A 27014-nucleotide genomic window follows, 5' to 3' on the forward strand; every position below is an offset into this window, starting at 1 on the left:
GGCGGGGGACGGAGGACACTGGAGGAGCTGCGTGGGCACAGGACAGCTTCAGGAGGCTTTGGAAAGCCCCAGGTAAGTAAAAAAAAATGTTTTATCCACGGTTAAGGTTCCCTTTAATCTAATTAAATCTAAAATTATTTTGTACTGCTATGTTATACCAGTAGTTATATATTGTTCTATATACATCAATTTATGATTATTTATTTAACAGCATTACTATCAAACGAAAACTGTCTTCTTTCATCCATACATTTAATTGAAATAATTTTAAGGAACCACTGGTTAAACCACCACATTTGGTCTGTCAGCTTAAGTAAGTCTACTACTATAAACAGTTGCTTCATTATTTAATATGCATCTTATTGATGACATCAAAGAATGAGTATTTCCCATGGGCCTCTCTTGTTGACACATTAAAACCCTTGTCTGGACTTTACTGGGATATATTAAAAGAGAATAATAGCATTCTTGGTTTCATAAACACTGTTCTGTTAATGTAAGCCTCTGATGGATGATGAATAATTTTTTGTTTTTGTCATTCATTAGAATCTTTATTTACATTATGCAGTGTATGAAGCAAAACTACTGGTATATAAAAGACTAACAAGGAATTGTGAGGACCAGTCCTAATTGCAGAATTAGCCATGTCAAACACTAAAGGCTCAAAGGCTGACTCTGGAGCTGTTAAAGGACAGACTGGAGGTGATATCAAGGAACGTAAGTAGATTTCTTATTATAGGAGCAATAGGCTAATATGCCCATTGCATGATTCTATGTGCAGAAGTGTTTTCACATTCCTATTCTAGAGGAATCATAGAGGGCAATTTTCTTTAGGCCTTCTCTCTGGATTGTTAGAGGGACAACTGTGTTCAGATTTATTTTGCTATGAGACCTTTGGAGCATTGCACTAGTGAACAAGATTCACTAGAATACCTACATCTAGTTGATGATTTATCTTTTTTCATCACTATAAATATTTATTTAATATTATGAAGGTAAAACTGTACTTTAGCTACATTACAATCTTTTTTAATTTTATTTTATGTTTATTGAGATATGCGTATCATTATCTACATTAAAGTGTACATTATAAGGCAAAATATTTTACCTTAGTTTTTGTAATAACACGGGGAATCTTCAGTCTGATAAATAGCAATTAGAGGCGCCCCAAAAGGACACAAAAGATCCTCTTCCTTTCCTTTTAGGTCAACAACCTTTGCAGCCGTGTTAGGGATAGGACCCTCCTTCCTCCACAAATGCAATGTCACGTATAATCACAGCGCCAGGGTTTATGTTGCCATATAGATATTCCAATCCACCTCCAGAGTCCCCTCCTATATCCTGGGTATTTCGATATGTGCTCCGTGCAGCCCAGTATAGGGAATAAAAGAAAAAGAGAGGGGTACTCTCAGTGGATAATATTCAGACAAAATCTATTCAGAATGCTGGATAAAATGTGTACAGTCACTCACATAATGAGGGTCCCAAACCAATTAGGACCCTCTCCGGCTAGGTCACTTCCCACCCTCGTGGTACTCAGCAACAAAATGGTAACGATCTCAGCTGCATAGCCCGCTCTCGTCCCAACTAGTTTCAGCCTTTCGCTCGATCCCCCGAAAGGCCGAAACTAGTCGGGACAAGAGCGGGCTATGCAGCTGAGATTGTTACCATTTTGTTACTGAGTACCACAAGGGTGGGAAGTGACCTAGCCGGAGAGGGTCCTAGTTTGGGACCCTCATTATGTGAGTGACTATGTACATATTTTATCCAGCATTCTGAATAAATTTTGTCTGAATATTATCCACTGAGAGTACCCCTCTCTTTTTCTTTTATTCCCTATACTGGGCTGCACGGAGCACATATCGAAATACCCAGGATATAGGTGGGGACTCTGGAGGTGGATTGGAATATCTATATGGCAACATAAACTCTGGCGCTGTGATTATACGTGACAATCTTCAGACTGATGTCAGCAGTGGCGGACACAGCCAGCAGTGGGCCCCTGTGCAAAATTGTAATTGTGGGCCCCCTATGACCTGCGGCGTGGCTACAACCGGCAAAAAATAGTGGATAGAACCTGCGGCGCGTAGCGCCGCGACAAAAAATGGGCGTGGCAATGACCGGATGAGGGCGGAGCTAACTGTAACTTAAAGCGAACCCGGGGTGAGGGTTTATTTCCTTTTAAACAATACTAGTTGCCTGGCGGCCCTGCTGATCTATTTGGCTGCAGTAATAAACTGAATTACACCAGCAACAAGCATGCAGCTAATCTTCTCAGTTCTGACAATATTGTCAGAAACCCCTGACCTGCTGCATGCTTGTTCAGGGTCTATGGTTGAAAGAATAAGAGGCAGAGGACCAGCACGGCAGCCAGGCAACTGGTATTGCTTAAAAGGAGAGAAATATGTCAGCCTCAATATTATTCTCACCTCAGGTTCCCTTGAAAAGTGCAACGCAAAGACAGTGGGCCCAAGTTTTGGTGACCCTTTCCCCAGAAAATTCACATAATTGTGCAGGTTTTCTCAAGAAAATACACATATATGCCCAGAAAATACGTGCAATCATGTCGGCAGATATGCCCAGAAAATACGTGCAATCATGTCGGCAGATATGCCCAGAAAATACGTGCAATCAAGTCGGCAGATATGCCCAGAATATACATGCAATCAAGTCGGCAGATATGCCCAGAAAATACGTGCAAACAAGTCGGCAGATATGCCCAGAAAATACATGCAATTAAGTCGGCAGATATGCCCAGAAAATACGTGCAAACAAGTCGGCAGATATGCCCAGAAAATACGTGCAATCATGTCGGCAGATATGCCCAGAAAATACATGCAATCATGTGGCAGACCTGCCCAGAACATACACCTGCTAATATAAATAAAACAAAAACATTTACTCACCTGCAGCAGCAGACCTCCTGTCCCAGCCTCCATCCGGCGCGCAGCTCCCATGGGTGGTTGGGTGGATAGGTAGCCTAGTGGGTGGGTGAGTGGGTGGGTGGGTAGGTAGCCTGGTGGGTGGGTAACTAGCCCAGTAGGTAGGTAGGTAGCCCGGTGGGTGGGTAGGTAGGTAGCCTGGTGGGTGGGTTGGTAACTAGCCCGGTAGGTAGCCGGGTGGGTGGTTAGGTAGGTAGCCTGGTGGGTGGGTAGGTAGGTAGCCTGGTGGGTGGGTTGGTAACTAGCCCGGTAGGTAGCCGGGTGGGTGGTTAGGTAGGTAGCCGGGTGGGTGGTTAGGTAGGTAGCCGGGTGGGTAGGTAGGTAGGAAGCCTGGTGGGTGGGTAGCCGGGTGGGTGGGTAGGTAGGTAGCCGGGTGGGTGGTTAGGTAGGTAGCCGGGTGGGTAGGTAGGAAGCCTGGTGGGTGGGTAGGTAGCCGGGTGGGTAGGTAGGTAGCCGGGTGGGTAGGTAGGAAGCCTGGTGGGTGGGTAGGTAGCCTGGTGGGTGGGTGGGTAGGTAGGTAGCCTGGTGGGTGGGTAGGTAGCCTGGTGGGTGGGTTGGTAACTAGCCCGGTAGGTAGCCGGGTGGGTGGTTAGGTAGGTAGCCGGGTGGGTAGGTAGGTAGGTAGCCTGGTGGGTGGGTGGGTAGCCGGGTGGGTGAATAGGTAGCCTGGTGGGTGGGTTGGTAACTAGCCCGGTAGGTAGCCGGGTGGGTGGTTAGGTAGGTAGCCGGGTGGGTGGTTAGGTAGGTAGCCGGGTGGGTGGTTAGGTAGGTAGGTAGCCGGGTGGGTAGGTAGGTAGGTAGCTGGGTGGGTAGGTAGCCGGGTGGGTAGGTAGCCGGGTGGGTGGTTAGGTAGTTGGGTGGGTGGTTAGGTAGGAAGCCTGGTGGGTGGGTAGGTAGCCGGGTGGGTAGGTAGCCGGGTGGGTGGTTAGGTAGTTGGGTGGGTGGTTAGGTAGGAAGCCTGGTGGGTGGGTGGGTAGGTAGGTAGGAAGCCTGGTGGGTGGTTAGGTAGTCGGGTGGGTAGGTAGGAAGCCTGGTGGGTGGGTAGGTAGGTAGCCGGGTGGGTAGGTGGTTAGGTAGCCGCAGTGGCGTAGCTAAGGAGCTGTGGGCCCCGGTGCAAGTTTTACATGGGCCCCCCCAAGCACTCTATACATAACAATTGATATGGCGCACCAAAACCTACCAAGGACAACTCCAGTGTCAGAGTTGCAAGAAGGGTATTGGGAACTATTTGTTAGTGATCACTACTATTCAAAGCATCTATAGAAGTGTTTATTACCAGCACAGGACCAATAGAGAGCTAATACTGTGATAGAGGGTGGACCCTTCGGGGCCCCTCTGGTCCAAGGGCCCCGATGCGGTCGCTACCTCTGCACCCCCTATTGCTACGCCCCTGGGTAGCCGGGTGGGTAGCTATCCGGGTGGGGGGCCCGACTCCTATCCTCCCTCCCTTCCTTACCTCGGGGGGCCCCCTCCCGATATGCGCGGCGGGAGAGCGAGCGGCAAATGCAGGAAGTCTTCAGGGCTCTCCACGCATCCGCTAGAGGCCCAGCCGCTGAGTCTCCAATATGTCTCCAACTGGAGACATATTGGAGACTAAGCGGCTGGGCCTCTAGCGGATGCCTGGAGAGCCCTGAAGACTTCCTGCATTTGCCGCTCGCTCGCTCACTCTCCCGCCGCGCATATCGGGAGGGGGGCCCCCCGAGGTGAGGGAGGGAGGGAGGATAGGAATCGGGGGGCCCCCCGGGGAATAAAATAATAAAAAAAAAATTAAAAAAAAAAAATACTTAATGGGCCCCTGAAGAAAACGGAACTTCAGGGGCCCTCGTGCGGCGGCACGGCCTGCACGGCCGTATGTCCGCCACTGGATGTCAGACATTCATTGGCGTAGCGTTACCCTGTCATAAAACAGGGTAACACCACGTGCCAGTGTGAAAGGGGCCTACAGCAAACCTGAAGTGATAATAAACGTACAAGATAATTAATTGTACGGTAAAAAGAATTGTACGGTAAAAAGGTAATTATTTGTACGGTAAAAAGAACATTTGAGATTAAGATCTAAATTCTTAGGACTGAATTTTAAACAGCAGGCATGGCAGTCTGATGTTAAATCTGTCATGTTGAGCTGCAAAATAAACAGAAGTAACAATCCTTTGAACTTTTAAGCACTAAATCGTTATCAGCATTGTTTCCTCAGCCAAATAACAATGGTTTGCCTTCAGGATAATTTTGAGCTTCTGCTCTGCCTCATTTGCATAGACAACATCTCTAGTTTTTTAAACCTTGCTGTACAGGAAAACAGAAAGGGACTTCAAATCATTTCTTAGTAAGAGTAGTACTATATGTACCTATGTTTATCTTATGTCACATGTCAAATGCCCTTTAAGCACTTCCCAGTTAGACATGTTTTTCCCTTTTGGACTGGAGCAGTTTTGACATTGGAACTATGCCCCTATTTAATTAGCAATAACTTAATTTTATCACTACTTAACACCTTAGTGATATACAGTATACATTGTTTTTTAAGAAGAAACTAGACTTCCATTGGGTGCTTTTGTCCCTCAAGAATTATTGTATTTCCTATGCATTTTAAAAAGAAAAAGAAGCCATGGTTTGCCATTGTCAGATATTACCCATTATTATTTTGAAATGCTATTTTAGATAACAAACCCTAATTACATTCGGCTATTTATCCCCTTTATTATAAAATGTTTGTTGTTGGTACAATGAATGGAGATGATATTCAATTTTATATCAAAGGAATATTTCTTTTCATGATGTTGTTTTTTTCTCCCGGTACTGCAATGATAACAAAAACATGCCTAAAGGTTATGGGGGCTATTAAACCTTAAAAGAAGGTGTAAATATGTGCTTTATATGCAAGGGGTTGGGTTATAAAAGTAGTCAGGGCTATAAGCAGCTAAATGGTATTTTTAAAGAAATAGCCTCCTCTTTTTGTTATAGTTTGTCCCGGTGGACTATTGGTTCACCCTCTTATTTATATTTTTCCCTTGGGTCTAGTGGTCCTCCTCCCCTTATATATATTTCCCATGTAGTCTAGGTGGCCTACATGTAAAAAAAAAAGCTCCTGGTAAAAAGGACACTGATTATAGCCGCTATTAGAACATCGGTACAATTACCAATATTCTACTAGTTATAGCCATTATTAGAATACTGGTCAAATTAACAATATTTTTCTAGTTATATTCACTAACCACCATGGTAGTGCCTAACCCTATACCCCCCCCCCCACACACACACCGGTTAGGCTAAGTTCATTTTTATAGCAAAGCATCTGATCACTCTCTTCATAAAATTCTGTAGTATATATGCAAATTGCCATCATAAAAAATGAAGCAGTGAACTTTATGAAAAACAGTATCCTTGTCATTCTCAAAACTTTTGGCCCTGCCTGTATTTATGCTCCAACTAATTACATTTAAACCCATTTAGAGATTTTTGTCAGAAGATTTTCAGTGAAGACATAATAAGGTGATTGCATTGCTTGACTCAGAGGCAAGAAAAAAAGGCACATCCTCTAAATTTCTTAAAGAATTATGGAAGTAAAAACAAAATTGCAATGGAAACCACACAACAAAAATGAATGAAATAAGTTAAAGCTTCAGTTAGATTTCAGTTGGTAAAAAAAGTGTTCTAAGTCATCCCCATTCTATCTCAGTTAAGTCATTTGGCTACAGCTGGAGCTGGGAGTTACTGCAACATGCACAATCAAATTGTAGTAGCCCTTTAAGGTTAGTGTTTTAATGTATCTGCAAACCATTTGGCTAATACAGGCATTGTTTCATATGCCGTATAAAGATGACAATAATTATCAGCATCTGTTGTTATTTTAAAGCCAACTTTTAGGCACAGATCTAAAAATATTAATGATAAATGTAGCAATGACAGCGCTCAAATGTTGTATCTTTTACATGAAATTAGCTGCTGAATGTGCAGATGAAACCCTTTCCTATAAGTTTGATCACATGATCAGAAGCGCTTAGTACAGGAAGCAAGTTTCATGATCTATGAGTGGGGCTATCGCTTCTGCCTGAATTATATCCTCCCCTTCCTTCAGGCTGAAAAGGGTAAAACTACTACGAGGCTTTTTTTTTATTATTTTTATTTTTTTATTTTTTACAAACCACTTCAAGACTGCTTTAAATTCTATTTATTTATTATTTGTATTTTTGTTAAATCTGCATTTTATTCTGTTTTTACAAAGACATATTTTTAATAGTTTAGATGTTATTTATTTGTCTAAATTTATCTCAGGCCAAATGTTAATCTCCCTCATTGACTGGTTTTCTGTATTTTTCCTTTACTGAAGAACCTATGCCAAAAATTACGCAACAGGAGCAACCAGCAGATCAGAAAAGATTTTCAAATGATAAGAATGAAGCCAAGTTCAACAGTCAACAAACTTTTAATAGCAATATGGAAAAATCCATCACAGGTAATAAAGTCTCTACTGAAATGTCAGAAGAAAAGCATAGAGGCATACAAGAGCCAGACATAAACCATAAAGGGTTTTCCAGACACCATGAGGAAATAAGCAAACTTAATGATAAGCAGCTGCAAGACCCTGAAAAAGCTGTGTCTCAACAGTATCACCAAAATGAACCTCAAAACCGTGGTCGACTGAGATCTCCAGAGCAGGAACTAAGAACTCCAACTCAACCTGAGGAACTAAAAAAAACTAATGTAAAAGAGCTTTCTAAGATTCAGCAAGCTGAATCTGCACAGCTTCTCCAAGAGAGCAGCTCCAAGACTCATCAAGAGGACCTTTCAATGTCTTTTCAAGAGAGCAGTTCCAAGTCCCACCAAGAGGAGACTTCAACGTTTCACCAAGAGAGGTCCTTCCAAGAAGAATCTTCCAAGTCCAATGAAGATGGCTCTTCTAAGTCCAAGCTAGAAGAATCTTTCAAGTCTACTTCTCCTAATTCTTTTCAAGAGGATCATTTCAGAGAAGGACTATCCAAACCTCAACAAAAAGGAACTGGAATGCCTCACCAAAAGAAACTCCTCAATACTCATCAAAAACAACCTTCCCTACCTTCTCAAGGGGATCCTTCAAAGAACCAAGCTGAACTTGATGTTGGAGTGGATAAATGTAAGTAAAAGACTTTCCTATAAAATTGTTTTGAATTGTCAAATGGTGCTCCTTCATACTTGAAGTGTCATAATCACAAGTAGTGACTATCTTAATGTGCTATTTTTACTTATGAACATTTTTCGCACAATATTTTCCAATCATGATAATTTTTAATTGAATAGGCTTTGTGTAATCATTTGTAAATTTTGCATGCTACACCAAATTATGGATGTAGTGGTTGTAAATACTTTTTTGCATAAATTGAAAAAAAAAAAAAAAAAGAAAGAAAAAATGTGCGCAAATCAGAATAGTGGGGCCAAGCCAAAGAATTTTTCAAAAAAGAACTTGTAGTTTTTGAAAAAATCATTCTAAAAAATTTAAGAAAAGTTTTTTTAAAAATTACATTTTGCTGCAGTAGACTTCAATACATTCTGTACAATGTTCCGAGTTGTGTACACACATTTTTTAAGAAAATTGACAGCATGGGGTCCCCCCCTTTCATCCCCCCCCCCCCACACACACACACACACACTCCTGTCCTGTCCCCATTTCACAGAGGTTTTCCAACATGTCTGATCAGACTTTTGATTGATAAAAAGGACAAAATTGATTAAAAGTAATTTGACTAGATATGTTTGACCAAAAGATTACTGGCAAATTCAATCAAAGTGATAAAAGTCTATGAGAATGACCAGCTTTAGATATTTTTTGCCTAACTCGGGTGATAAAGTTAAAGAGACTCAAAAGCTTAAATATAACTTATCATGAAATAACCTCTCAGTAAAATATATAGATTTGTGATAAAAAATAATATCTAATTCTTACCGCATGTTATTGCAATCAATCAATTAATTCATAAGCCGCACCCCTCCCCGTCTCAATTTTGCCCCTGGCAATTTCTTTCACCTGGCCAGAGCGCACAGCATTGTGGGATTGCTGACGTCAATGGCAAGCCCACCTATAGAGCCCGGCCCACAAATGGGTCAATTTGCAAAATCTCGCGAGATGACGCATGGTAAACACCTGCATCATCTCAGGAACGAGAGACGTGGAGGAGCGGTGAAGACCAGGCAGAGAGGCTGAAGCAGGGATCAAGAACACAGGCTGAAGCGGCTGCACAGCGGGGAGAGACAGGCTGAAACAGGGACCAGGCAGAGAGGCTGGTGGCTGCACAGCAGGGAGAGACAGATAATTTAGAGGGGGCTGCAGGAGGTTTTTTATGATGTCATCAGTCCTTCCTATCTGTACGAGATTTCACAGGCATAGTTACATGAAGGTGAGGGCAAAAGACTGGAGAGAAGGACAAATGCTGGAGAGGAGGCACAAAGCTGAGGGGTGTACTGTCCCTGGCTTCAGCATGAGGAGCAAGATGGGGGTGCTACAGCAGATATACACGTGAGTCTATTCTATCCACTACGATGTACCAGGTGTAAACTTTATATGTTTATATAACTGTACACAGTGCCTAGACTACATATATGTATTGCTATTCAAACCTTTTTTGGATGGAAGTGGAACCCACTGTAAATCACAAACAGAATTCAAAGGCTTTTGAGCAGAGCAGATTGTCCAAATGATGGTGCTATCATGGGAAAAAAGTTAACTACAGAGAAACTTAGTTGGCAGGGTTCAATTTTGCTAGCCTGCTGCTACTGTGTGGACAGGTCACAGACTAGTCAATCTAGATCCCAGCCTGTGTCTGACAGCTCTACAAGCTGAACTAAGGGGAGGGAGAGGAGGCAGGAGGGGGATAAATGCTGTCTGTGTATGTAATTCCTGCAAACTAAAGCTTGAAAATAGCCTGTTACTGAGCATTGGGGCCCTCAAAAGGGGCAAAGTAATACCCAAGGAGGGATTAGTCCTAGCTGGCCCCAGTGTAGCATCACCACAGTTGTATGGGTGATTAGGGGGTTAAAGAGATTTGGGAGTGGGGACCTCATGTTGACTGTTTTCTTAAACTGTTGAACACAGTGTACACACAACTCGGAACTCAGTATATATTAAAGTGTACTGCAACAAAATGTCATTTTACCAAATTAAAAAAAAAATTTTTTTTTTCTTTTAATTTTTTAAAAGCAGTTTTAAAATCAATTTTCTCCTACAAGGTTTCTTTTCTTTTCTTTTTTTTTTTTTTAACTTATTTTGACTTGTTCCCAAAGAAGCAAATTTAGCATTTTCAAATAATTATAAGTAATTGGAAAACTCTTAATCACAATTATGTTCAAAATTAATTATGCATGTTCTGGAAATTTTGCATTAAGAATTTGCATCGTAATTGTGAATTTTGATTTGATTCAATCTCAAAAAGAATAACTCACTCTATTCTGATCTCTTTATATGAAAATATGTTGCCCTAAGGGGATAGCCATAGAGGGTACCTGAATTTGATCCTTTATTACGTATGCAGTAAAATTCATAAGTACACATAAGTAAGTAAATATAGTGTACATACAAGTGACAGGTGGTGACCAGTGTCTGCACGGAGACAGCATAAAGTGATGATGTCTCTATGGGGTAACTTCCTAAGCAAGTCAGCCCAGTTAGGCATAATCAGAACTAGCGGAGGGTCACACCACAACAAAATTCTCCCGGCATAGTGTACTAGTCAGACAGTATACCAGTTTACAAGCTGAACTAAGGGGAGGGAGAGGAGGCAGGAGGGGGATAAATGCTGTCTGTGTATGTAATTCCTGCAAACTAAAGCTTGAAAATAGCCTGTTACTGAGCATTGGGGCCCTCAAAAGGGGCAAAGTAATACCCAAGGAGGGATTAGTCCTAGCTGGCCCCAGTGTAGCATCACCACAGTTGTATGGGTGATTAGGGGGGTTAAAGAGATTTGGGAGTGGGGACCTCATGTTGACTGTTTTCTTAAACTGTTGTACACAGTGTACACACAACTCGGAACTCAGTATATATTAAAGTGTACTGCAACTAAATGTCATTTTACCAAATTAAAAAAAAAAAAAATTCTTTTAATTTTTTAAAAGCAATTTTAAAATCAATTTTCTCCTACAAGGTTTCTTTTCTTTTCTTTTTTTTTTTTTTTTTTTAACTTATTTTGACTTGTTCCCAAAGAAGCAAATTTAGCATTTTCAAATAATTATAAGTAATTGGAAAACTCTTAATCACAATTATGTTCAAAATTAATTATGCATGTTCTGGAAATTTTGCATTAAGAATTTGCATCGTAATTGTGAATTTTGATTTGATTCAATCTCAAAAAGAATAACTCACTCTATTCTGATCTCTTTATATGAAAATATGTTGCCCTAAGGGGATAGCCATAGAGGGTACCTGAATTTGATCCTTTATTACGTATGCAGTAAAATTCATAAGTACACATAAGTAAGTAAATATAGTGTATATACAAGTGACAGGTGGTGACCAGTGTCTGCACAGAGACAGCATAAAGTGATGATGTCTCTATGGGGTAACTTCCTAAGCAAGTCAGCCCAGTTAGGCATAATCAGAACTAGCGGAGGGTCACACCACAACAAAATTCTCCCGGCATAGTGTACTAGTCAGACAGTATACCAGTTTACTAGATTTAAGTTTTAAAGTCACAGTTTTTGCCCCCCCCCCCCCTTTTTTCTGTTTTGGTTGTGACATGTTAGTTATTATAGGTCACTATATTATTGCTTGCCAGAAAAAAATAAAAAATGCATATTAGGCCTTGGACCCACTAGCAGCGCTTTTTTAAAGTGCTTGTGATTTGGAAATCTCTTTCTAATGTAATACTATGGGCAGTGGCGTAACTACAGATCATGGCCCCCCCCCCAGCAAATCTTTGATGGGGCCTCCAGTGTTCACACCCTTTCCTGCATAACCCTTGTGTCATCACGCCGGCTGCCATGCATGGTTCTCTAAAGACTGCAAAGTGCTAGCACATGACTCTTACGGTGGCCGCCGTTATGACGCCATGTGTATGCAGCAGGATGTGAGAGTCATTTGTCTACAGAGGTATTACTGGAGGTGCCAGCGGGACCGTGGAGTTGGCCAGGAGGATCTCGGGGACCTCACGGGCTACGGTGGGCTGGAGGTAGCCCCAGGTAAGTCCAGTTTCTTTTTTATGACACAGCTCAGAGTCCCTTTAAGACTTCTTCTATAGTGTCCCTATGTTGTGGTCCCTCGCAGTGGTCCCTGTGCTGTGCACCCCTTATGATAGCCCTGTAATATGCCCCTTTATTTTCCTTGATGGTCTAGTTGTTCCAACTTCACTTATAGCTTTCATTTGTGGTCTGTTGGTAGCTCCTCCACGCCTTATAGTTTGTCTTGTTGTTCTAGAGGTCCCCATCTTATTTATAACAGTTGCTGTGATCTCTCTCCCCTTTATATAGTTTCCCTGGCAGTAGTGGTGGTCCCCCATCACCCCATTCAGCTTACCTGTAGTCTAGTGGTCCCTCTTTCTCCCCTATAGCTGTCCCTGGTAGTCAACTGGTCCTTCCAACCCCCCTTTTAGCATTTCTCATTAGTAGTATAGTGGCTCCCCTCCCCACTTATAGCTTTTCCTAGTAGTCTAGTGGTCAAGCCTCCACCAATATTGCAGTCTCTGGTTATCCAGTGGTCCCTCCTAAACTCCACCCCCCATACTGTAGCTTTCCTTGTTAGTCTAGTGGCCTCCTCCACCTGATTAGCTTTCCCTGGTAGCCTAGTGGTCACCTGTTCTACCTTATGGCATTTTCTGTTAGTCTCGTGGTATCCCATTCTTTCTTCAGTTCTCACTGGTAGTCTAGTGGTCCCTCCACTCCCCCTAACAAGACGCAATGCTGCTAGGTATCTCTTACCTCTTACTGTTCCTGCAGCCATCACTGCTGTCTTCTGGCTTGTACTTCAGCCCACCTCCTCTATTGCATGCACTAGGTCCAAGTTTTGCGAGGTCATGGAAGTTAAGCTGCAGTTGAAGACATGTAAGAGGTAAGAGACATTTACCAGTATTGCTTACAGCAGTGAACCTCTCCCCCTGGAGTAGGGAAGTACCTGGTACCTTGTTAGTACCACAAATGTTGCCTGGGGTGATGAGCCCAGGTGTGTGCAAGCATGAGCACTGTGCTCATCTGGTACTACAGGTGGACATTTATGTCCCTCTGCCAAAACTTATGGCAGTGAGGTATTGAATATAATGTAGTACTGGCAACAAGTGGTTAACTAATGCTGTCATTTTTTAAAAACTAACAGCATACGATTGCAGTCTTTTTAATAATAATAATTCCAATATTTGTATAGTGCTTTTCTCCAGCTGGACTCAAAGCACTTGCAAGGCTTGCCCAAGACTAGAGTTGAGCCGAAATTTTCGTAATTTCACATTACTAAAATTACGCATGCGAAATTTGCGATTACGACGCGAAATTACGGTAGCGTAATTGCCATTAAAATCGTAATTGAAAATACCGTAAGCGTAATTTTCAACGCGTAATTTCGCATTTCGTTCATGCCGTATTTTCGCATTAAACGCTACCGTAATTTCGCGTTAAACCGTAACGCTCCGTATAATATAAAAAAGCCGCCGACTTTAAGGGTTAATAGCAAAGCCCCCTTAAATGCTAAGAGCCTCAAATTTGGAGAATATATTAAGGAGATCAGGAGGAATAAGAGGAAATTTTTTTTTTTCAAAAAGACCTTATAGTTTTTGAGAAAATCGATGTTAAAGTTTCAAAGGAAAAATGTAAACATTTAAAAACCCGCCGACTTTAACGGTTAATAGCAAAGCCTGCTTAAAGTTTAGGAACACCAAATTCCCAGGGTATATTAAGGGGATCAGTGGGAATAAGAGGAAATTTTTTTTTTCAAAAAGACCTTATAGTTTTTGAGAAAATCGATTTTTAAGTTTCAAGGGCGAAAATGTCTTTTAAATGCGGAAAATGTCAGTTTTTTTTGCACAGGTAACAATAGTGTATTATTTTCATAGATTCCCCCAAGTGGGAAGAGTTTTACTTACTTCGTTCTGAGTGTGGGAAATATAAAAAAAAAACGACGTGGGGTCCCCCCTCCCAGACCTCTTTAACCCCTTGTCCCCCATGCAGGCTGGGATAGCCAGAATGCGGAGCACCGGCCGCATGGGGCTCCGCACCCTGACTATACCAGCCCGCATGGTCCATGGATTGGGGGGTCTCGGAAGGGGAGGGGCAGCCAAGCTTTCCCCTCCCCCTCCGAGCCCTTGTCCAATCCAAGGACAAGGGGCTCTTCTCCACCTCCTATGGGCGGTGGAGGTGGAGGCCGCGATTTCCTGGGGGGGAGGTTCATGGTGGAATCTGGGAGTCCCCTTTAAAAAGGGGTCCCCCAGATGCCCACCCCCCCTCCCAGGAGAAATGAGTATAGAGGTACTTGTACCCCTTACCCATTTCCTTTAAGAGTTAAAGTAAATAAACACACAGACACTTAGAAAAAGTATTTTAATTGAACAAAAAACATAACCACGAAAAAAGTCCTTTAATATTCTTAATTAACCATTAATACTTACCTGTCCCTTTAAATAAATGATCCCTCGCAATATCCTCGGAAATGTTCTATCAGTTACAATGTAACAAAGTTATTACAATGTAACAACTTTGTTACATTGTAACTACGCCGCACCCGACGTCACTCACCGCCGCCGCCGCCGCCGCCGCGTCTGTGCTGCAGGACCCGACAGAGCATAAGCATCTTTGTATTTGGGCTCCAAGGAGCCCCATTGGTCCTTAGCAGACCAATGGGGTTCCTTCTGATTTAAAGGAACCCCATTGGTCTGCTAAGGACCAATGGGGCTCCTTGGAGCCCAAATACAAAGATGCTTAGAGAGCTCTGAGCTATAGCTCAGAGCTCTGTCGGGTCCTGCAGCACAGACGCGGCGGCGGCGGCGGCGGTGAGTGACGTCGGGTGCGGCGTAGTTACAATGTAACAAAGTTGTTACATTGTAATAACTTTGTTACATTGTAACTGATAGAACATTTCCGAGGATATTGCGAGGGATCATTTATTTAAAGGGACAGGTAAGTATTAATGGTTAATTAAGAATATTAAAGGACTTTTTCGTGGTTATGTTTTTTGTTCAATTAAAATACTTTTTCTAAGTGTCTGTGTGTTTATTTACTTTAACTCTTAAAGGAAATGGGTAAGGGGTACAAGTACCTCTATACTCATTTCTCCTGGGAGGGGGGGTGGGCATCTGGGGGACCCCTTTTTAAAGGGGACTCCCAGATTCCACCATGAACCTTCCCCCCAGGAAATCGCGGCCTCCACCTCCACCGCCCATCGGAGGTGGAGAAGAGCCCCTTGTCCTTGGATTGGACAAGGGCTCGGAGGGGGAGGGGAAAGCTTGGCTGCCCCTCCCCTTCCGAGACCCCCCAATCCATGGACCATGCGGGCTGGTATAGTCAGGGTGCGGAGCCCCACGCGGCCGGTGCTCCGCATTCTGGCTATCCCAGCCTGCATGGGGGACAAGGGGTTAAAGAGGTCTGGGAGGGGGGACCCCACGTCGTTTTTTTTTTATATTTCCCACACTCAGAACGAAGTAAGTAAAACTCTTCCCACTTGGGGGAATCTATGAAAATAATACACTATTGTTACCTGTGCAAAAAAACCTGACATTTTCCGCATTTAAAAGACATTTACGCCCTTGAAACTTAAAAAATCGATTTTCTCAAAAACTATAAGGTCTTTTTGAAAAAAAATGTTTCCTCTTATTCCCACTGATCCCCTTAATATACCCTGGGAATTTGGTGTTCCTAAACTTTAAGCAGGCTTTGCTATTAACCGTTAAAGTCGGCGGGTTTTTAAATGTTTACATTTTTCCTTTGAAACTTTAACATCGATTTTCTCAAAAACTATAAGGTCTTTTTGAAAAAAAAAATTTTCCTCTTATTCCTCCTGATCTCCTTAATATATTCTCCAAATTTGAGGCTCTTAGCATTTAAGGGGGCTTTGCTATTAACCCTTAAAGTCGGCGGCTTTTTTATATTATACGGAGCGTTACGGTTTAACGCAAAATTACGGTAGCGTTTAATGCGAAATTACGGCATGATACGACTGTAATGCGAAAATTACGCGAAAATTACGCTTACGCGAAATTTCACGAAATCCTTCTTCATTACGATTATGTACTTACGGCCATAATCGTAATTACACTAATTACGCGAAATTTCGCGAAATCGTAATTAGGTCATTACGCTCATCTCTACCCAAGACCTTCTCACTGGATAGGAAGAGCTAAAATTTGAATGCAGGTCTCTTATGGCAGAGGAAGAACCCTTAACCATTACACTACCCATCCACAGGCATAAAATTGCAGTAATTTGTTTTAATCTAGCTTTGGACATGCAACTGCAGTACTGTACTTTGTAATAATAATTTATCTACAGGCATACAGTTCCTGACAATTTGCTGCCGGCAAACAATTGCGATGAAACCGTGGGGTGGTATGCAAGCAACATTTTTAAACCGTCTTGCCTCGTTGGGTACTAAATAAATAGCAGCGGGGCAATTGATATTAGACAAGATTTCTACTGAGATCTTGTTTAATATCTCATGGTGAAAGGTTGGTGACCAGTCAAACAATATTAGGAAGATATCGATAATTTACCTGATCTACTATGGACCATATAGCGTGCACCTATTTGTAGCATTGTTTACATTAGTTCCACATGGATTGCATAACATTAATTTTTTTTCATTTCTTCCACAGATTCGAACAAGACAATCTTACATGAAGCTGAAAGCCAAGTCCCTGTGAAAGATGTAAAGAAGTAAATTCTTTTGGGGTTTTTAATTTAATATTTCTGGATAATGCAATCTAACTTGATCCCAAAAGGTGATAAGAAGTTTCCAATACATCAAGAATACAGACCAAATCCAAGCATTAAAATGCAGCATCTTTTTTTTCAATTCAACCCCAAACACCGCTCACACATTCCCTGTACCTTCAGCACAAAATACATAGGTTTGAATAAACCCTGTATTTGTCCATTTTGCATTGTTTTTTCATTTGAGAAATTTTCATGGACCCCCCATGAAATCACCCAAAATCAAAGGAAGCAGCATCTGCCAAATGCAACACTGTTTGAACATTGAGTTTGAACATTGGTATGAACCCCATCATTGTTATTGAAATCCTGTGCCTATATTTTTGTTCACATTCCCTGATGAATGGAATGACAGGAATAGAGATGTTGCGAACCTCCGATTTTAGGTTCGCGAACCTCCGCGAAAGGTTCGGTTCACGAAAAAGTTTGCGAACCGCAATAGACTTCAATGGGGAGGCGAACTTTGAAAATTTGAAAAAATTCTACCAGCTGGAAAAATGGTAGAAACTATGTTTCAAGAGCTCTAATACCTGGAGGCACACCTGATTGAGTGAAATACACATCACTGCTGGAGGACCCACCCTCCCTCCCTCCCTCCTCTAAGCAAGGTCCTTATACCATTTGACTCAGTTGTCTGCCTACACTAATTAATTATGGGACAGCTGCTACACACTCTGCTAGGGAGATTTTAATTAGATTCTTGTGGGTCTCCTCCCTCCTCCCACCTCCCCTTCTTCCTATTACCTCCTCCTACCCTTCTACCTATTCCCTCCTCCCTCCTACCGGAGGGAGAGTGCTGGCGTACTGAACAGACAGAGCTGAGATTCGAAATTTTAGGCCAGCTTCAGTTACTACTGTTGTGGTACAGTGGTTAGTGTGCTTGCCCACCACTCAGTGAGACCCAGGTTCAAATCCCAGCCAATGTGAGTTGGCTTTTATGCTACAAATCCTTAAAGGGAACCTAAACGGTGAAGGATATGGATTTTTCCTTTTAAAATAATACCAGTTGCCTGAATCGCCTGCTGATCCTGTGTCTCTAATACTTTTAGCCAAAGCCCCTGGACAAGCATGCAGATCAGGTGCTCTGACTGAAGTTAGACTGGATTAGCTGCATGCTTGTTTCAGGGTGTGATTCAGCCACTATTGCAGTCACAAAGATCAGCTGGACTGCCAGGCAACTGGTATTGTTTACCGGAAACATCCATATCACTCACAGTTAAGGTTCCCTTTAAGCAACCTAATGTTTCTATTGCATTGAGCATAAATGGTACATTTTAGGCCAGCTTCAGTTACTACTGTAGTGGTACCGTGGTTAGTGTGCTTGCCCACCACACAGTGAGATCTGGGTTCGATTCCCAGCCATGGTATGATGTATACTGGTTTTTGAAATAGGATAATTCCCTGGCAGATGAGACCCTCCTCCCTCCGGTAGGAGGGAGGTGGGAGGAGGGAGGTGGGAGACCCACAAAAGGCTAATTAAAATCTCTGTAGCAGCTGTCCCATAATTAATTAGTGTAGGCAGACAACTGAGTCAAATGGTATAAGGACCTTGCTTGGGGCAGGGTGGGTGGGCTTACAGCAGTGAGACCAGTGTGTTTGGCAATAATGTGTCTGCTGACAGTGATATGGAGGCTCAAAGTTTTGCTCAATAGAGCATTATGGGGCAAATCGAACTTCCGCAAAAGTTCGCCTGATGCAGGTGAACGCGAACCCCCAAAGTTCGCCTGGAACCGTTCGCAGGCGAACCGTTCGCGACATCTCTAGACAGGAAATACCATCTCTACTGCCTAAAGCTAAATCCACACTGGCATCTCGGCAGTCATCAAGTCTTTTCTTAGGGCCCGTTTCCACTGGCACGGAAGCCGCACAGAATCTGCAGAGTTTCCCCGCAGGCAAATCGCTCAGGGAAACTCTGCCATAGGGATGAATAGCACCGCTGGCCGAATCGCTTCTGCTATCGATTCCGCCGGCTTTTCCATCTGAAGTTGTGCGGGAGGCTGCGAATCCCATAGCCGCTAGCCGTGCATGGCACAGCTGATGGGATTCATCTACATATCCGCAGACCCGGAAGTGCCGCCACGCGTCTTGCTGACGCGTGTGGCACAAGTAGAGACGGGCCCTTAGTGTACAGTAGCCAAGCAAATGTTTAAGTGTGAAATCAGAACGTTACATAGTTATTTTGGTTGAAAAAAGACATACGTCCATCGAGTCCAACCAGTATAAAGTACAACACCAGCCTGCTCCCTCACATATCCCTGTTGATCCAGAGGAAGGCGAAAAAACCCTTACAAGGCATGGTCCAATTAGCCCCTAAAGGGAAAAATTCCTTCCCGACTCCAGATGGCAATCAGATAAAATCCCTGGATCAACATCATTAGGCATTACCTAGTAATTGTAGCCATGGATGTCTTTCAACGCAAGGAAAGCATCTAAGCCCCCTTTAAATTCAGGTATAGAGTTTGCCATAACGACTTCCTGTGGCAATGCATTCCACATCTTAATCACTCTTACTGTAAAGAACCCTTTCCTAAATAAATGGCTAAAACGTTTTTCCTCCATGCGCAGATCATGTCCTCTAGTACTTAGAAAAGGCCTAGGGACAAAAAGCTCATCCGCCAACCTATTATATTGCCCTCTGATGTATTTATACATGTTAATTAGATCCCCTCTAAGGCGTCTTTTCTCTAGACTAAATAAACCCAGTTTATCTAACCTTTCTTGATAAGTAAGACCTTCCATCCCACATATCAATTTTGTTACTCGTCTCTGCACCTGCTCTAAAACGGCAATATCTTTTTTGTAATGTGGTGCCCAGAACTGAATTCCATATTCCAGATGTTCACAGTGGAGTTCACGGTGTTGTTTGCCTTTATGTGGATTTTAAAATTGTCACTTGCACCTTTTTTTTTACCCAGAGGAATCTAGAGGAATCCCTGTCAAATACTCACAAAAAACCTTGGCAGACTTTTTATGATTTGACAAGTGTTACATCCTTATTATTATGATTGTTATGTATCTTTATCTGGGATGGCATTCTTCTAGCTGCAATAAATGCTAGAAAAATTCAATAAAAATGCAAGTAAATGCAAAGTCACAAGATTTGTCAGTTGACATGAATGGTGGAATGACCTTGGGCTATCGTCATGTACAAGGGACCTTAGCTGAGACGTTCAGGGCTGCTTTGGCCAAGAATCTAGCAGTATGTGTACAGGTGTTTCAAGAGGTCACTGAAGGTACCATATACTTATCCTTATACTTATAGAAGGCCACCAGATTCAATCATCAGAGAGACTGCTGTCAGACCATATCTGATCTTAGAGGTATCTACTACTGACATACACTCAGCATAAAATCCAGCATAACATCTATAAAAGATCTATATCTAGCTGCAGCTTTGCACTATTTGATGCAGTGAAATGCTATGGGCCAATGACCCGCTGCTGATCAATATCTTCCATATGGAGCAATCAACCAATTTGATTGATTTTAGCCAAAAATGAATCGAATGATCAACTGATCAGGCCGGCTGTGGAATCAATTTCTAGCAGATTTGATCAGAGTGATCGAATTGACTGGATATTGAAAGGAAAAATTGATACGTGTATGGCCATCTTTAAAGATGTGGCATGCTGTATCTTTGAATGAAAGCAATAGTTCTAATGTTTACCTCACCTGTTGGAAGCCTTTCCATCATGTGCTGCACTATTGCTTCTCTTCCCATCACCATAGAGTCAGTACACCTCAGTTAGATGAATGGACAAACTACTGTGTTTCAGCAATGCTATTCTTCTGCATGCTTTTGCTACTTTTACTAAATAAAGAAGTGCTTTCTATGCGCGAGAGTCATTTGTCAACAGCACCATAATGATCAATGCGAGCTTTTTTTCACTATCAGCATTTTGCAATCCAATTCCTATTGCTTGTGGATTAAAAAACAGTAGGTGGAAGTATACTAGTGGAAATCAGGCACAAACATTTCCATAAGTGTGATGCGTTTGCATTACGAGTTTAACCAAGCACAAACCTGAGTTCTGCTGCATTCGTCATACATTTGCAATTGAGTTTACAAGCAATTGTGGCACGACATTCATCAGATCACACCGTCATTTTGTGCAGTAGAAGCATTAGGAAACACAATTGAGGCTAGAGATGGCCCGAACCTCCGATTTTCGGTTCGCGAACTTCCGCGAAAGTTCGGTTCGTGCGAACTGTCGCGAACCACAATAGACTTCAATGGGGAGGCGAATTTTGAAAACTAGAAACACTTATGCTGGCCACAAAAGTGATGGAAAAGATGTTTCAAGGGGTCTAACACCTGGAGGGGGGCATGGGGGAGTGAGATAAATGCCAAAAGTCCCGGGGAAAAATCTGGATTGGACGCGAAGCAGCGTTTTAAAGGCAGAAATCACATTGAATGCTAAATTGCAGGCCTAAAGTGCTTTAAAACATCTTGCATGTGTATACATCAATCAGGGAGTGTAATTAGAGTACTGCTTCACACTGACACTAAACTCACTGTGTAACGCACCGCAAACAGCTGTTTGTGTTGTGACAGCCGTGCAGGACTGGTGCGCACCATGGCGAGTTTGCTCTTCCTCAGTGATATCAGGTAATGTCTGACTGCCTTATCAACTTTCAATGGTTCTTTCTCTACCATTGATAAAGCTTATGTGACAATCTGTCGGCTACAGCACGGAGATCTGATTACGTGATTATCTGCAGTACCACCACTAATGCAAATATATAAGAGCAAAGTAATCAGTATCTTCCTGATGGTAAATCAGCGGAAGGCTCTCTACTGATGTAGTGCCTGTAACGATCAGACAAGATCAGTGTCACACCCAGGACCTTGATTATTGGGGATCCGCAGAATCACCAATAATACAAGGACAGACCCGATTATGTAGCAATCTGCGGAATTGCTAATAATGCAGGCTGATCAAAACAGGGTAATAGACACACGAATAATGTGGTAACAATAAATGCAGTATAAATTCACAACGTAGTGGAAATATCCACCACACGGCGATTCCTCAGAGGTGTGGTTACCTCTGAATGGGAACCCCGTGTGTGAGATCCTCCAATGGGGCAGAGGAGGAGTCTCGGCCTCTAGCAGTAACGGTCTGCTAGGGCAAGCGTCTCGGAGAGGCAAGCCTCAGAGATAACCCTACAGTGGGAGACGTTACACTGAAGGGAGAAAGGTCAGAAAAACAGAGGTTCGGCAACAGTACAGGCGGCGACAGTACAGAGACGTGAGACGAGAGAATAGTCAGAAACCAAGCCAATAGTCGATAACGGTACGGGCTGGCAAAGTACAGAAACAGGAGGCTGATTCAGAGTCGGTAACAGGCAGGGTCGGCAACTTGAATCAGATAGGTGGAAGTACAATAACGATTAGAGTAAAGGATAGTCAGGGATAGCCAGAGTCATACACAGGTAAACAATCATATACAATCCTAATCTGAGGTGTGAAGTCCTTGGTTTTCGACACCTGGGATCTAGCCTAAGGTCTGAGCGATAACACAGAAGAATTCACGGCAGCAGACAACTTGCTACTGACAAGCAAGTCATATATGTAGCCAGAGAGCTGCCCAGCGCCGCCCCAGAGCCCCAGCCAATCCAAGGACCTGCTGAAGTCAGCTGACCGGCCTGGTCAGCTGACTCCCCTTCTAGAGGCATAAAGTTCCTGTCTCCTCGTAAGGCGGAGACTCTGAGCCGGCAAGGGAGCGGACGACCTCCCAGGCAGCAACTGTAAGGCGGAGTCCGCCGAGCTCACGGACTCCGCCGCTTGCACTACTCCGCCCGCCGGCAAGGATGCGGAGGTATCCGCTTGTTATGTGGAACCCGCCGCCACGTGCGTTCTGGCGGCGGTTCCGCTACTCATTACAGCTTACATCTATTTTTTTTAAATTACATTTTATGCTGGCTGTTCAGTACCTGCAATGAGAATCTGTTATGGAGGGCAAGTCTGCCATTGTGAGTGACCACGGGTAATGGCCCGGGAATCAGGGTTCGATTCTGGTCTGGAGTGGGAGCCTGAGAACTGGCTACCACCACCACACATCCAAGTAAGGACCCATTTGCTGTATAAGTAATGTACCTGCCCTGACCGTGCTTTGCAGACCAGGCATCTGTGGTCAGATGGACCTTTGACCCATTGCTGTGTGCCAGAGATGACACCACTTGCCTATCAACTTCACGGTACAGTTTGGGTATCGTCTTTTTAGAGAAATAATTGCGGCCTGGCATCTTCCACTGCGGTGTCCCAATGGCCACAAATTTACGGAAGGCCTCAGAGTCCACCAGCTGGTATGGTAACTTGCCTTTAATGAGAATCTGTTATGGAAGGCAAGTCAGCCATTCATTCAACTGTGTAAAACTTTCGATGGACCATGGTACTTTCTCAGTAGCATGGTGACTATGGGTAATGGCTGTGGAATCCTGGTTCGATTCCGATCCGGAGTTGGAGCCTAAGAAACGGCTGCCACCACCATCCACCATCCAAGGAAGGCAGCAGGCACGCTGTGGGCAAAGGTGCAGGAACGGCTACCACACATCCAAGGAAGGCAGCAGGCATGGCATGCACGTCCCGAGGTAGTGACCAAAAATAACAATACAGGAGGACTTTCGAGGCCCTGCTGTACATGACACTGATCGACTTCACTACCTGTAACGAGAATCTGTTATGGAGGGCAAGTCTGCCATCCATTCAAGTGAAAGGTATGCACTGACTGCCAAGTATAATACAAAGTGCAGTCACAGATGCAGTGAAAGATATGCAGTGACTTTGGTGTACCCCCCCCCCCGAGACACTCATACATCCGTTGGTCATTGCTTCATTGTGATACGCAAGCCCCTTCACCGCGGCAAGGTAATGATCACGAAGGGGAATTGGCACATGTAAATTCCTTTTGTTTTGTTGTTGGAGCTGCAGTGCAGCCAGAAAAATTAGGCAGGCATGTACATGCACCAGAAAAATAATTATAGCGGCTGCTGCTAGCAGCGGCCTTAAAAATTCAGGAATCCACCTGGAGTCCTGGACCCTATTGGTGGTGGCGGAGAAGGCATTCAAGCGGCCTGCGGGCAGAGGTGCTGTGTAGAGAGCGACTTAGTCTTGGGGCAGGCAGTCACACGGCGTGCAAGCAGAGATGCTGTGTGTGGGGACGGACTTAGTCTTGGTAGCCCTCCGGGATCCATGCCTCATTCATTTTGATAAAGGTCAGGTACTAAACACTTTTGTGACTTAGGCGACTTCTCTTCTCAGTGACAATGCCTCCAGCTGTGCTGAAGGTCCTTTCTGAGAGGACACTTGAGGAAGAACAAGACAGAGGTTGGATGGCAAATTGGGACAGCTCTGGCCACAGGTCAAGCATGTGCACCCAGTAGGTCAAGGGTTCATCACTGCTTACACTGTCTACATCCACACTTAAGGCCAGGTAGTCGGCTACCTGCCGGTCCAGGAGTTGGTGGAGGGTGGATCCGGAAGCAGTAAGGACTAAAGAATGTCCGCATGTAAGGACTAAAGAATGTTTGCATGTCCGACATCATCATTAGATCGCTGGAGCGTCCTGTCCTTGCTTGCGTGGATATGGGAGAAGGATTACTGGCAGTGGTACCTTTATTGCGTTGTGCTGTGACATCACCCTTAAACGCATTGTAAAGCAATAGTTGCCAGCTCATTCTGCAAGTGCTGCATCCTTTCTGCCTTCAGGTGAGTTGTTAACATGTCCGCCACTTTGTGCCTATACTGAGGCAATTGTAGCGTGGCCACCCAGTACAGGTTATATCCCTTGAGTTTTTTTTATACGGGTGTCCCTCAACAGGCTGGACAGCATGAAAGACGCCATCTGCACAAAGTTGGATCCAGACGTACTATCCATCTCCTCTTGCTCTTCCTCAGTGACGTCAGGTAAGTCCTCCTCCTCCCCCCAGCCATGAACAATACCACGGGAGCGTTGAGCAGCACACACCCCCTGTGACACCTGCTGCTCCACCTCCAAAGAAACACCTTCCTCATCATCCGAGTCTGACTCCTCTTCCCCACACGACTCTTCCTCCTCCTCCCCCCTCTGTGCTGCCGCAGGTGTTGAGGAAACATCTGGTTCTGATGCAAATTGATCCCACAACACTTCCTTCCGTAACTGTTCCTCTTCACACTCCTCCACAGCTTGATCCACCACTCTACGCACGGCACGCTCCAGGAAGTAAGCGTATCGAGGATCATGGGATCAAGTCGCTGATGGTGCCTTCACTGCGACTAACCAGGTTGGTCACCTCCTCAAACGGCCGCATGAGCCTGCATGCATTTCGCATCAGTGTCCAGTTGTTGGGCTAGAACATCCCCATCTCCCCAGATTGTGTCCTTCTACTGAAATTGGAGAGGTACTGGGTGACGGCTTTCTCCTGTTCTAGCAGGCGAGAGAACATAAGGAGGTTCGAATTCCAGCGAGTCGGGCTATCGCAAATGAAGCGTCTCACCGGCAACTTGTTTCTCTGCTGAATCTCGGCAAAGTGTGCCATGACCGTGTAAGATCACCTGAAATGCCCACACAACTTCCTGTCCTGCTTCAGGACGTCCTCTAAGCCTGGGTACTTTGACACAAATCTTTGAATGACTAGATTCAGCACATGTGCCATGCAGGGTACATGTGTCAACTTTCCCAAATTCAACGCGGAAATGAGATTGCTGCCATTGTCACACACCATATAGCCGATCTCCAGCTAGTGCGGGGTCAGCCACTGATCCACCTGTTTGTTAAGAGCAGCCAGGAGAGCTGCTCCAGTGTGACTCTCCGCTTTGAGGCAAGACATGTCTAAGATGGCGTCACACCGTCGTACCTGGCATGCAGCATAGGCCCTGGGGAGCTGGGGCTGTGTAGCTGGAGAGGAGATGGCAGCACCAGTAGAGTTGAACTGCCACTCAGCCAAGGAGGAGGAGGAGGATGACAGTGAAGAGGATGTAGCAGGAGAGGAGGTGGCAGGAGGCCTGCCTGCAAGCCGTGGAGGTGTCACAAGTTGGTCCGCTGCACAGCCACGTACTCCCTGCTTGCCTTCGGTCACCAGGTTGACCCAATGGGCTGTGTAAGTAATGTACCTGCCCTGACTGTGCTTGGCAGACCAGGCATCCTTGGTCAGGTGGACCCTTGACCCAACGCTGTGTGCCAGAGATGGCACCACTTGCCTCTTAACTTCACGGTACAGTTTGGGTATCGCCTTTTTAGAGAAATAATTGCGGCTTGGCATCTTCCACTGCGGTGTCCCAATGGCCACAAATTTACGGAAGGCCTCAGAGTCCACCAGCTGCTATGGTAACAGCTGGCGAGCTTACAGTTCTGCCAAGCCAGCTGTCAGATGCCAGGCAAGGGGGTGACTGGCAGAAATTGGCTTCTTCCGCTCAAAGATTTCCTTCACAGACACATGGCTGCTGTGGGCAGAGGAGCAGGAACCGCTCAAGGTCAAAGGCGGAGTGGAGGAGGGTGGCTGTGAAGGTGCAATGGAGAAAGCGGCTGAAGATGAGGCACCTGAAGGAGGAAGAGTAGAAGGAGGATGGCTTTTCTTTTGTGTGCTGCTTTTGCTCAGGTGCTCTTCCCATTGCAGTTTGTGCCTTTTCTTCATGTGCCTTTTGCAGTTGGGTGCTTGGTATTGCGGTATAGGCAAACCACTAAGCAAAGTCTGTGTTCAAGTATACCAGCACTCCAAAAATTCAAAAATAATCACGCTCCTTTTATTGAGCTGACACATCTACAAGAATAGCCGACAATTGTTTCAGGGGCCACGCAGGGTCCCCCTTTCTCGGTAACCACACGCCTTGAGAAAGGGGGACCCTGCGTGGCCCCCGAAACAATTGTCGGCTATTCTTGTGGATATGTCAGCTCAATAAAAGGAGCATGATTATTTTTGAATTTTTAGAGTGCTGGTATACATGTCATAGAAATGTCCTTTTATTTCATGAAGATTTGTAATCAGAGCTTTTATCAGACAAAATGTAACAAAAACCACAAATCTTTGCACCAATAAAAAACATATTAAAATAGATCAGACTACTCCACGATGTAATGTGTTTACAGAGGCCCTTTTTTTCCATAGACCCAATTTAGTTGCTCCTTTAACCTCCTTGGCGGTAATCCCGAGCTGAGCTCGAGGTATGCCGCCGGAGGTCGCCGCTCAGGCCCTGCTGGGCCGATTTCGATTCTGTAAAAAGCAGCA

At 44.2% G+C, this 27014-nt stretch overlaps 1 protein-coding gene across 3 annotated transcripts in view; it reads left to right on the forward strand.

Moving 5' to 3' along the window:
- The first annotated feature begins 568 nt into the window (after nucleotides 1-568).
- The window catches only part of LOC137535718 (uncharacterized), an 89353-nt gene continuing 62907 nt past the window's right edge, over nucleotides 569-27014 (forward strand). For 2 of the 3 annotated variants that reach the window (XM_068257591.1, XM_068257590.1), the window contains exons 1-3: nucleotides 569-717; nucleotides 7270-8052; nucleotides 16691-16743. In XM_068257591.1, coding sequence (XP_068113692.1) covers nucleotides 645-717; nucleotides 7270-8052; nucleotides 16691-16743 — 909 coding nt within the window. In that variant the 5' untranslated portion in view covers nucleotides 569-644. The remainder of the gene's footprint in view (nucleotides 718-7269; nucleotides 8053-16690; nucleotides 16744-27014) is intronic. The other variant, XR_011024459.1, reaches the window with a different exon arrangement.

This window comes from Hyperolius riggenbachi, chromosome 10 (genome assembly GCF_040937935.1).
Source record: "Hyperolius riggenbachi isolate aHypRig1 chromosome 10, aHypRig1.pri, whole genome shotgun sequence".
NCBI classification, from domain to species: Eukaryota; Metazoa; Chordata; class Amphibia; order Anura; family Hyperoliidae; genus Hyperolius; species Hyperolius riggenbachi.